Source organism: Natator depressus, chromosome 4, assembly GCF_965152275.1.
Source record: "Natator depressus isolate rNatDep1 chromosome 4, rNatDep2.hap1, whole genome shotgun sequence".
NCBI lineage: Eukaryota > Metazoa > Chordata > Testudines > Cheloniidae > Natator > Natator depressus.
This window is the reverse complement of record NC_134237.1, coordinates 80,455,708-80,468,969: the sequence shown is the minus strand read 5'-3', so window position 1 is coordinate 80,468,969 and position 13,262 is coordinate 80,455,708. Positions and strand designations below refer to the sequence as shown.

At 37.6% G+C, this 13,262-nt stretch overlaps 1 protein-coding gene across 14 annotated transcripts in view; it reads left to right on the top strand.

Moving 5' to 3' along the window:
* SORBS2 (sorbin and SH3 domain containing 2) overlaps positions 1–13,262 on the top strand; it is a 279,268-nt gene that overhangs the window by 206,894 nt on the left and 59,112 nt on the right. For all 14 annotated transcript variants that reach the window (XM_074951273.1, XM_074951271.1, XM_074951274.1 and 11 more), the window contains one exon: positions 5,220–5,334. In XM_074951273.1, the coding sequence (XP_074807374.1) occupies positions 5,220–5,334 (115 nt within the window). The remainder of the gene's footprint in view (positions 1–5,219; positions 5,335–13,262) is intronic.

The window sequence follows — 13,262 nt, the reverse complement described above, 5'->3', positions numbered from 1 at the left end:
AAGTTATTCACCCAAGAGTTCTGAAGGAAATTAAATATGAAATTGCAGAACTGCTAACTGTGATAGTGTACATATTGCCTCTCTACCAGATGACTAGAGGATAGCTAATGTAACTCTGGTTTTTAAAAAAGACACCAGAGGTGTCAAAGTTTGCAGATGATACAAAATAAATGTATATAGTTAAGTCCAAAGCTGACTGAAGAGTTACAAAGGGATCTCAAAACGAGGTGACTGGGCAAAAAAATGGCAGATGAAATTCAGTGTTGATAAATGCAAAGTAATGCATATTGGAAAACATAATCCCAATTATACATACAAAATGATGGGGTCTAAATTAGCTGTTATTACTCAGGAAAGAGATCTTGGATTCATTGTAGATAGTTCTCTGAAAACTTCTGCTCAATTTTCAGCGGCAGTCAAAAAAGCTAACAATGTTAGGAACTATTAAGAAAGGGATAGATAATAAGACAGAAAATATCATAATGCCACTATAAATCCATGATATGCCCACACCTTTAATACAGTTTGCAGATCTGGTTGCCCTATCTCAAAAAAGATGTATTTGAATTGAAAAAAGTACAAAGAAGGGCAACAAAAATTACTAGGGGTATGGAACTGCTTTCATATGAGGAGAGATTAAATGACTAGAACTGTTCATCTTCGAAAAGAGATAACTAAGGAGGTATATGATAGAGGTCTATGAAATCATGAATGGTATTAAAAAATTGAATAAGGAAGTGTTATTTACCCCTTCACACAACACAAGAACCAGGGGTCACCCGATGAAATTAATGGGCAATAGCTTTAAAACAAACATAAGGAAGTATTTATTCACACAACGCCCAGTCAGTCTGTGGAACTCATTGCTGGGGGATGTTGTGAAGGCCAAAACTATAACCGGGTTCAAAAAGAATGAGATAAATTCATGGAGGATAGATCCATCAATGGCTATTAGCCATGATGATCATGGACACAACCCCATGCTCTAAATCTCTGACTGCCAGAAGCTGGGACTGGATCATCTGATAAACTGCCGTTTTCTGTTCATTCCCTGTGAAGCACCTGGCATTGGCCACTGTCGGAAGACAGGACACTGGGCTGGATGGACCATTGGTTTGATCCAGTATGGCATTCTTATGTTCTTATGAGAACAAGGCCATGACTCAGTGGGGCATTCAGATATTAAATGATGTTATTGTTCCAGTGTGGGCACCATGCTTGATGCTGTCTTGTCTGGCACTGGTATTTAAGGAGCCTAGGAAGTCTTGTGCAAATGATACCTTATAAAGCATATTGAACATCCACTCTTTTCCATGGAACTGACCTGCCTCCTGTATTTCAGAATGATCCAAGCTGTAGTGACCATTTCTCACTATGACTTTGTGCTGATGCATAAAAGTAGTTTGAGACGTTGGGTACATCTGCACTCCAAAAAATCACCAGTGGTGGCAAGTCTAAGAGCCTGGGTCTACAGACTCTGGCTCTCCAGGCTCACACTGCAGCACTAAAAACAGCTTTGTAGATGTTCCCATTCGGGCTGGAGCTTGGGTTCTGAAACCAGGTGAGATGGGTGGGACTCAGAGGTCCAGCCCAAACCCAAATGTCTACATGGCTGTTTTTAGCCCCATAGTACAAGCTGTGTGAACCCATCTGAGATGTTTGTGGGGCACATCTTTGGAGACATGATGAGGAAAATTCCATATCCTCCTCCCCTTTTCCCTATCTCTTCTTTTGAAGCAGAAGAAGGGTTTCAGATTGAAGGGACTTGGGCATTTTCTCCCCATTTTCCTGCCTCTCTTGCTGCAGTAGCACAAATCATAGTGTTGGAATTAATATTCAGCCCACCAAGAGCTAAATCCTGTTAGTTCAGGAAAGAATCCCCTCTCCCTTTAGTCAAAGAAGATCAGATTAAATGAAAAGTGCTGTACTATTTATTGCAATTACAGGTTCCAGTGCTGGAGCAAACTTTTTATTTTCATACATGCAGACCCTAGAAATTTCAGCACAGTTGCAGGTACTAGTTCAAAATCCAGTTTTACATTAACTATTTCTAAATATTAACAGCAATGCGTTTTAAGAAAACAAAATGCGCCAAATTCTGCTCCAAGTTATGGATGCAACCTCCAGTATCTTGGATGCACCATATAAATGAGAGCAGAATTTGGCCCATTCTGTCTTGTTGATAGCAGGAAATGTCTTTTATATCTATAAAAGGAATGCTATGCAATGAATAATAAACTTTATCAGACACTGAATTTGAAAAACAACAATCAAACAAAAAATCCCTTAGTAATCTACAGAATGTATTGTAGGAAAAGAAAATTAGGAGCTTTTGAACATTCAACCAATTGATCCTATCATTGCAGCTTTTCAAAATAGCTGTATATAAATACTTTCTAAAAGATAACTAATTTGTTTTACTCTATTATCAATGTGAGCAAGGAGTAGAATGTAATGTATTTTAATCTCATAATATTGTAATATTCTATGATCATATAATAATGATTCTAATAGCTCGAATGAACCACTCAGGAGTAAGCACTTGGACCCAAGTTTAATTGGTTTGGTTTCTGTTTTAAGAAATGTTTTATATCAGGTGAAAATAAATTGCTTTTGCTTTCCTGTCTGTCTTCTGTACCTTAGGGCCTTAGTTTTTCCCAGAACTGGATACATTGTTTAAGCTTGATGGCTGTTGCCATGGTCTGGTTGGCCAGGGCAGGATAAGAACCTCTACTAGCGATTACAGTGTAGGTGCCTCACAAAGGCTTTTGTTAGCATGCCGTACAGAAATGCAGAACCGCTTACCTCTACCCAAATTCTGGAGTTGCGGTGATAGTCCTGCCACCTGGCCAGATAGAGTGAAGATCCTTTTAGGAGCCAGGAACCAAGGTCTCTTGCAATTCATTCTGCCTGGAGGAAACCATTCCAGCCATTAATTTGGATATGTCACCTCTCTATTCTAATCTTGTGGATGACGAGACTGACAGAAGAAATCCAAGTTCTCCAGATTGGGGAATTCTGAAGTCTTTAGCTTTGTGTACTCATGACCGCTGTAATGCCCAGTCAGCCATGGCACCAGCATTAAAAGAGTGAGTCTTTCTTTTCACTAGGAGATTTTTAATTGTCTATGAAACCAAAGCATTTAAACCCTCACCTAAGAAGGTTTAGGGTCCACATGCATCACATCTTTGGAGCTGGGAGGCAAGATATGGTATGCTTCACATTATCAGTTAAACAGAAGAAGTCACAGCACATAAGGGTTTAAGGGCTAAAAATTGTAAATGAAGTAAAATGAGTATGAATGTAAATTTTAATGGCATCTTTTAGTCTTTAAAATGACTTAAATTCTCTGAGTTATTTTGAATAAAATGCAGCCTATACAGAACACATTCTTGGGAGGCATAATTTCAATTTTCTGCTCTGAAACCATAACTTCTTCCCAGTTAAAATATACAATAAGTGAAAAAGATGGTTTTACTTTTCTTGAAATGTACAATAATCCAACAGCAGAGATATCTGAATCCCAGCACTTGCTCCTGCAAACATACCTGTGCTGTGTACTTTCAACAGAAAAGCTACTGTATAGATATTTCTTTTAAGCACATGATAAAACATGACATGTGCTTTGCTTACTGTCAGGTCACTTCAAGCTATGTCACATCATATGATGCAACATAGGCTGACATAATTTACCAAGGTTTGCTAGCTTTTACTGTGAACACATGCAGCAATTACCAGCGACTCTCCTCCATGAGTTACTGGTGGGCCATTTGCCACATTTCTAATTAAAAAGACACGTAGGCTGCAGTCGTCCTAAATACAATAAGGCTAGCGATGGCAAAAACTGCCCTGAAATGAAAGTTCCTGCCATTATAACAACTAGCTGACAACCACAAATGAAATGTAGTCCAAATAAGTGCTGAGATATTATGGTGAGGGATGCAATATAAGAAACTAATTAAAATAGAATACAAGTGATTTCTTTTAGTGGATAGCACCAACAAGCTGCTAGGCAATTTATAGTTATAAAGATAATGGATGAAATCTTGGTGCTATTGAAGTCAACTCCCATTGAATAAGTAGGACCAGAATTGCACTCAAGGTGCCTGACCTGAAGAGCTTATAAAGATGAACTGAAATGATCATTTATTTGATTAAGCAAACTTCCAGTTGAACAGCGTATCTGGACACAAACAAGTGAGAAGAATACAGCTACAGATCAGCATACAGAGCATCCATTATACTATTTTCTTTAAATATTGTTCCTGAAGTTATCGAGCATGAAACATTTTGCTAACTATGTAATTTAATCAGTATGTATTTGTGAAAGCTTTGTCCAGTGACTAAAGCATTTAGCATTTACCTATACAATTAAAGCGTCTTTAAGTTTTACTGTATTTATATGTGTGATACAATAAATGCTTCGGATGGCCACCAGCATTTTAACTACTGTGTCATCTCAACCTGCTCAGAGCTGATACACCCAATATAGTGGTAAAAATACTGGTTGTATCCTGTCTACATTACCACTCCCACCATTGCTATGACATATGGAACAACAGTGGTGGGAAATGTATATCAATAATTGATATCAATATCTATAATAATATTGTGAGGGGATTTAGTCATGTTTACTACTTTTATTGTACATTTCAAATGCATAAAAACCTTTCTATATACATTTCAGATTTACTGTGGAACAAACATTACGCTAGCATCTCCACTATTTTTATCACCAGTAAAGCTGCACCAGTGCTAGCAATAGTAGGAAAGAAAAAGGCCAGTGTAGACACAGGCATAGACACATGGAGTAAGTTAAGGGGGCTAAGCTTTGCTTAATTCATATTCCTTCCCTTTGAGGGTTATGTCTTTGTCTTAATATTCTATTGATGCATTTTGGGCCAAATCCTGTTCACTTTCCTCTTGTGAATAGCCCCTTGAAGTCAATGGACTAACTGTGTGAGTAAGACAAGCAGGATTTTATCTCTAGTATGTACTAAAAATGTAGAATAAAATCCACATCCAGTAGACTAAAATCTGCATGTTTTCTGTCATTGCTGGAACCTGGTGAGGTTGGTTGTAACTTTCATGATTGAGGGTGGGAGAGAGAGCAAGTTGTATGGTGCAGTGTAACTGCTGACATATGTATATGCCTTTTACAGAGCTGCAGTGTTGGTGGAAAAGACAATCCCGCTCAACTGTTTATGTTTGTTATTTAGAAATGACTGGGATCCTCCTGACAGAAAAGTAGATACCCGCAAATTCCGTTCTGAACCAAGAAGTATTTTTGAATACGAGCCGGGGAAGTCATCAATTCTTGAACATGAAAGACCGGTAAGAGGTGTATATGAAACGTGTTCCCACAACAAAAGGCTTAGTGAGAGTTAAATTTGTGCTTATTATTTTAACTGCAAATTATAACTAGTTAGTATTGAATATCCACTTTTGTATTTGGAGTTTGGTCAGCTCACATGGAAAATTCTGCCTTGATCCTCCTGGATGGTTGTGTAGATAATTTGGGATTGGTTTGATTTACTTGTTCAATTTAGCTTCTTTGGCATTAAAAAGAAGTCAAAGAATCACTGTGAGAAATTAACCTCCTTTTAGATTTCACATGTTAAATGTAAGTTCATGGAAACTACTTGTTGCAATTTGAATGCATATCCAGCACTCAGTTTGTCACCTGATTACAATAATTTTATCAACACATATGATTAACATAGGAGTTATGCACCTGCCTGTGGTGGTAAGTCACTAGATAGTCCAGAAAAAAAATCCTACAGTGTGTTTTCTGGATATGTGCCTAATGGTATCATCTCAAGAACATTGTGTTGCCTGTACACTAACTTGTGGCTAAAAAATTTTTATTGCTGTTTTCTGAGCCATATGTCTGTAGTTGTGAGATTCCTCACAAGCATGTCTAATAAGGCTGAAATCTAATGCTTGCAAAATGATCACTAATCTAAGTTTCCATTCACTGAAAAGGCATATGCAACCAGCTCTTCTACTGTACCCTGGTAGTGTTCCAATACCCCGTCATTTATGGAGATTGATGCATATCATGTTATCTTTTTTCTGCGAGATGCAATGGTTGATGGAGTCATGTTTTAAGGGGGAGTTTATGTAATTATTGTGCATAGTATTATAATATTAGTATTATAACATTATAATATAATTATTATATTAGTATTATTATACATAAATTCAGAGGGCTCATTTTATTAATCGAAAAATAAATGTATCGCATGCATGGATTGTGGCATATATAGTATGTCAACAGTATGTTAAATAATTGCACTGATGGCTCTGTTTCATCATATTTCTCTATGGTTTATGTAATAATGTGGGTCCAGTTAACTAGCTTCTATAGCAAGCTGTGTGACTCCATGAAATAGGGCTCTTACAGAACTGGGACTTTCTTTCAAAGGGAAATTTCACTTTTCAGCACAGGCCATTTAAACTGACTGAACTAATTACTAATTCTAATGATTTACCAAAATGTCCCTGACTTATGAGAGCTGGTAGTTTTATTGTCAAGCTGAATTTACAAATCTGTGAAAAAGTAATTATATTTTTGCTGAGTGATTTTTCTATCACAGTGGCTGTATTACGGATAGGGTCATTTACCAATCTTTTCAATTGAAGACAGTCTTCAGCAAGTGAGAGGTGGCAGGCTGAAGGTAAAAATTGACTTTTTGAAAATTAGAGATATTTCATGTGAGGACACACATCTCTAATAAATTTGATTTTCTGGTATGAAAAATAAATAACGAGTAATTTCATACTGGGCCTGCAATGCTGAGGAATGTGATAATATAATTTTTCAACTTTAATAGAGATATGATTAAATAAGTTTTAAGATTTTAAGAAAATAAGATTTTTTTTCTAAAAATATTTGACCATTGCTGGAAATTTCTTAAGCAAATAAAATATGCTTTTCCAGTAGAAAAGCTTTCCTCTTTTCTGATTGGATGGGGAGGATTTGGGGCCTAATCGTGCAACCTTTTCTTCCACAAGTAATCCTTATACAGACTCTTTGCAAGTCAGTGAACTACTCCAAAGGTTGCAAGATCAGACATGGCTGATGTAGTTACAGGCAATCATCTCTTTGCACAGCAAGTGTTCTCAAAATGTGACAGTGTAACTACAGTATTAATAAATTCAGGGAAGGGGAACATTTCAATGCTATGTATTTCAGTTTTCAAAATGGTAATGAGGAATTTATGTAAAATACAGTAGCAAATACAGTGTGCTGTCCCTAAGATGGCTTCCTTTTGAGCAGATTCTAAATCCACACAGTGCTAAGCTATCAGAATTAACATCAGTTTAGAAATTTCCACTGAGTAACTGTTATTGATTATAAAAGTTAAGTTACATGAAGTAATATATTGCTTTTCTGGCAGAATTACAATATTAATGGATGAAGGAAAGGCAGTATGCAATATACAATACATTTAGATTTAATTAAAGCATTGTATACTGTATTAATTAAATCTTACATGGCAAATTCAATTGAATACTGGCTAAAAAACTAGACAAAGGAAAATGATACATGGCAGTGTATCAAGTTAAGAAAGAGTAGAAGAGTCTGCTAAAATCTATGTTAGGTTCAGTATCATTCAACATCTTCCTCAGTGATCTAGAAGAGGAAGTGAACAGAATGCTAGTGAAATTTTCAGATGATACTAAATTGTGACCATTTCAAAGAGACCTAGAGAGATTAGAAACATAAGAAGAAAATAACAAAATGAGATTCATCTTGGAAAAATGCAAAATAATATATATGCAGACAAATAATTCAAAAGCCATGTACTGAATGGTAGGGAGCAGCCTGGGAAACAGTAACGCTGAAAAAGATTTATGAGTGATAGATTGCAAAATCATGTCTGATTTGCTATGTGCTATGGATACAAAAAAGGCCAATGCAATTTAAGGCTGCAGCATCATGTGTGCAGCAGCCTCACATCACAAAGGAGGGAGGTAATAGGTCCTTTCTGTGTGACTCTATTGTGACATACCTGGCATGTTGCTTTCAATTCTAGGCACATTAGAAGAAAGATATTGACAAAGCTGAGGGAGTCCAGAGAACAGCAACAAAAATGATAAGGGGATTGGAGCAGATTGGCTTATGAGTAAAGATAAAATGACTGAATATGCATAGCTTGGTAACAGACTATTGAGGATGTCTACCAATATTGAAGTGTATAAACCATGAGGAGGAAGAGGAATTATTTAGGATGCTGCTTTGGAGAGTATAACTAGGAGCAACAGAATGAAATTAAAGAAAAATATAAGACTGAATTTTAGGAAAAGCATCTTGACAGTGAAACGTATTAGGCTGTGGAATAGTCTCCCAGCAGCTAAATACCAGGTAAGGTAGTATCTGATTCAGTAGCCTAATAAATACATAGAATTATCACTTACTTATGAATTTAAAATAAGGTAGTTAATTAGTATTTAATACTTTGGATTTATTTTACTCTTACAAACTTAAAATTTTGTTCTCTACCAAATTAATCCTTTTGCATTTGGCAAATATATTTTCCCAGGTTTCTAATGGAACTAAAGGTGATTTTCTTTGCTTATTTGTACACCAGCATCACTGATGTTATGCCAGGCCTAGGAACATGGTATTAGTCTACATCTGCAATAAAGCCAGCAAAGAAAGTTTTTGGTGGTCCTACAAAAAGGTGCTTATAAAAATGTTTGATGTGACAAGTGGTAGATTTTTAGTAGGTATTTAATGCATATTATATAAGGGCAATCAACACCAGAGTTTGATAATTTCACATTAGATCAATTTCAAGTCTGAACTTTTTTACAATGGGCCTGATCTTGCAGTTGTTTTAAATGCAAAATTCACATTGACTTCATATGCAAGAGGACTCATTAATCTTAATATGGACAGAAATACAAAAGTATTACTATATGTCCTTTAGCAGTAACAGCAAGGAGCCGTAAACTTTTTTGTGCCTGTGTGAAGAAATTTGGGTCTGATTTTTGACCTACAGCGTTCAGATTTGTTTGGCTCTGACTTTACAAGCTTGTTATTAGAACACGCAAAATCAGCGTTTGAACTGGAATGGTCCTTTGTATCAACCAGGAATGTTATTTTAAATTCCTTGAAGCTGGAATTAGAAATTCAGCTCTCTAACTCATTAAAGAGATGCTTTGTTGTCACAAAGACACAAGAACTAACCAACCTGTAATGGACCTGGAGCCAAAACAGCCATAAGAAAACAAGTAGAGTGATTCCTTTTAGGGACCAAGAATAGAAGGGGCAAATAAAGACAAAGTCATGAGAAACACACTGGCCATATTTCCAAAGAGACCTCAACCTTGCCTCTGAATATCCATCCACAGAATGTTGGATTTTTGCATAAGGAAATTGGGTCAGTAGCCATTTAACTGCACACTTTTCACATATAGACGTGGTTTGTGCCTGTAAATGCATGTTTATGTAGATCAAAGTCACCCAGGCAAAATTCCAAATGAAAATATAGGAGCCACTTTTGAAAATGCAGTCCATATTGTCCATTAATTTTTCCTATGTTTTGAATACATTGATAGAATGTTGTGCTGAATACTCTTTGTAAAGGCCACAAGAATAAAGATTCTTCCTAAATCGTTATGCATTGTGGGAGAAATTCTCAACCTGCTATAAGTAATTAAAAATGTATTCAGTGTTATCTGTGTTAACTAGCATGTCATAAAGGGAATAGCATTCTTCTTGGATTTACATGTCCTTGTTACCCCTGGATCTATTCAAACCTAGTTTAGGAGACAAAACCAAAATTTCTTTTCTTGTGTCAAAATAGATTTGCCCTTCTATGAATCCTAGTGAGAAGAACAAAGAAAAAAGATCTGTTCAGCGGGGGAGGGGTACTGACAGCCAGGTGAAAGCAATTGGCCTTATACGATCCTAACACAGGAAATGCAGGATGTAGTTTAAGATGTACATTTTCAAAGCCCCAAACAGACTTTTCAGACAAATGATTCCCATTATAGTCAGTGGGAGTCATGTGGCCAAAGCTCTATTCAGTACTTGAAAAGAGGAAGAGCTCAGCGTCCAGCAAACTCACTATGATTGCTACAAAAAACTTGTAACCATGTTCGCTATAGTTGCACCACTTGAACCATGCCCTTTTGGTTTAATATGCTGCCCTCTGCTGCTGAATATGTAAACAAAACAATGTGTCTTACCTCCATGGAGAAAGCCTCGTGCTATTCTATTTCTTTGTGTACTCATGCTATTCTTCGCAGGATATTATATAAGCGTCCTGAACAATTCAAAGACGGTGAAACTCCAGACAAATCTGTCATTTCCAGCTTTCTCTGAACAAACAGAAATACAGCCTTCTGTTTGTTTTTAAATCAAGATGTTTTAGGATGGCGAGAAGGAATGGTAAGATTTTGGCCTCCACCTCAATCCCTATGGGCTGCTCTGGTGGGTCATAACAGTCTGGAAGACCATCCCTGAAGCTGCTTTGGGCTGGCATACGTGGCCCCACACTGCCCCCTCTGGCCTCCCTGTTTCAGGAGATGCAACATAGAACCCAAGTGTCTGACTGATCCATTTTCTGTAAGGAACACCACTGACTTCTTTGTTGGTGTAGCCGGAAATGTTGTTATCCAGGACACACTGATTCACTGTAGGTTAACTCTGTGAATTCCTGAACCAACTGTTAGGCTACTCCATATGTCAATGTGACTTTAAGGAAAATGCCCTCTTTGGTATGAAAATCTATATAAAGTGCTCTTCTGTCTTAAATATAGTGTAACTCAGGGCTTGTCTACGCCATGAGGTAATGTGCTTTACAGAAGTGTGTTTTCTAAAACGTTCTAACATGATGTGCATTAATTGGTCCATGCAGACTCTCCTGTTGTGCACTAAAGGTTCCCTAGTGCACCTTAACATAGTACTCTTTCAAACAGCACTGTGTTAGAGCACCAGCAGGATCTACATGGCCCAATTAATGCACAGTAAGTGCACTTTAGCAATCATACTCCTACAGAGCACATTACCCCACTGCGTAGACAAGCCCTTAGGCTATGGGAATGAGGACAAACCAGTAGTTTTTTACCTTTTTCCCAGGTTATCTAGTTCAGAATCATGGTGTGTTTCAAAAAGGTGTGCAAAAAATGGAATAGTCCAAATATTGTAATTTGAAGAGTAGGAAGTACTACTGATTAGTTCTCTGCATTCATGATTTTTTTCAGATGTTTTCCTTTGTACTGTCTTCATCTCTCTTCAGTTATATACTAGACTTCTGTAGTTTGTGTGCTCTTCTAAAATAGACATTTAATTCAAGACTAATAAAGTAGCAAATCTGGACTGGGCAATTCACGAAGCCAAATTCAATGTAATTTTTCTGTTAAAGTCTTGGAAGGTATGTTGTATTGAATCACAGCAGATTGCCCATAGTAATATTGAACTATAAATATTGTAGAGATGAAGGATGATTTTATGACTGGAGTATAAGAGTATGACTCAGGAGATCTGAAGTCACTTCCTTCTCTGGTACGTGATATAGGAAAGTAATTTATCTGTGGGCTTCAGTTCCCCATCTGTAAAACTGGAATAACATTTCCCCTACATCTGAGGAGTGCTATGAGAATAAATCTGTAGTCTTGGGTAGTGCTCAGGTGCTATAGTAATATCTTATAAATACCTAGATCTAGATAGTTCAGTAGTGCTCTTAATTGTTCAACAGATCAAGATTGGTGATCTGTTGTGATTAAATCAAACCCTTTGAGTTTCTGCTAGAAAACTGCCATGGGATGTTTAATTACTGTAAATGGTCAAGACCTCAGCGTTCTTTTTCATGAAAAAAATAGCGCTATGCCTAGGGTGACCATATATCCCTTTTTCATAGATACTAAGGTCAGAAGGGACCATTATGATCATCTAGTCCAACCTCCTGCACAATGCAGGCCACAGAATCTCACCCACCCACTCCTACGAAAAACCTCTCACCTATGTCTGAGCTATTGAAGTCCTCAAGTCGTGGTTTAAAGACTTCAAGGAGCAGAGAATCCTCCAGCAAGTGACCCGTGCCCCATGCCTCAGAGGAAGGCGAAAAACCTCCAGGGCCTCTTCCAGTCTGCCCTGGAGGAAAATTCCTTCCTGACCCCAAATATGGCGATCAGCTAAACCCTGAGCATATGGGCAAGATTCACCAGCCAGATACCCAGGAAAGAATTCTCTGTAGTAACTCAGATCCCACCCCATCTAACATCCCATCACAGGCCATTGGGCCTATTTACCATGAATATTTAAAGATCAATTAATCATGTTATCCCATCATACAATCTCCTCCATAAACTTATCGAGTTTAACCTTAAAGCCAGATAGGTCTTTTGCCCCCACTGCTTCCCTTGGAAGGCTATTCCAACAGTTCACTCCTCTAATGGTTAGAAACCTTCGTCTAATTTCAAGTCTAAACTTCCCAGTGACCAGTTTATATCCATTTGTTCTTGTGTCCACATTGGTACTGAGCTTAAATAATTCCTCTCCCTCTCCAGTATTTATCCCTCTGATATATTTATAGAGAGCAATCATATCTCCCCTCAACCTTCTTTTGGTTAGGCTAAACAATCCAAGCTCCTTGAGTCTCCTTTTGTAAGACAGGTTTTCCATTCCTCGGATCATCCTAGTAGCCCTTCTCTGTACCTGTTCCAGTTTGAATTCACCCTTCTTAAACATGGGAGACCAGAACTGCACACATCTGCACTCCAGGTGAGGTCTCACCAGTGCCTTGTATAACAGTACTAAAACTTCCTTATCTCTACTGGAAATACCTCGCCTGATGCATCCCAAGACCGCATTAGCTTTTTTCACAGCCATATCACATTGGCGGCTCATAGTCATCCTATGATCAACCAATACTCCAAGGTCCTTCTCCTCCTCCGTTACTTCTAATTGGTGCGTCCCCAGCTTATAACTAAAATTCTTGTTATTAATCCCTAAATGCATAACCTTACACTTCTCACTATTAAATTTGATCCTATTACTATTACTCCGGTTTACAAGGTCATCCAGATCTTCCTGTATGATTTCCCGGTCTCTCTCTAAATTGGCAATACCTCCCAGCTTTGTATCATCCGCAAACTTTATTAGCACACTCCCACTTTTTGTGCCGAGGTCAGTAATAAAAAGTTTAAATAAGATTGGTACCAAAACTGATCCCTGAGGAACTCCACTGGTAACCTCCCTCCAGCCAGACAGTTCACCTTTCAGTAGGACGTGCTGTAGTCTCCCT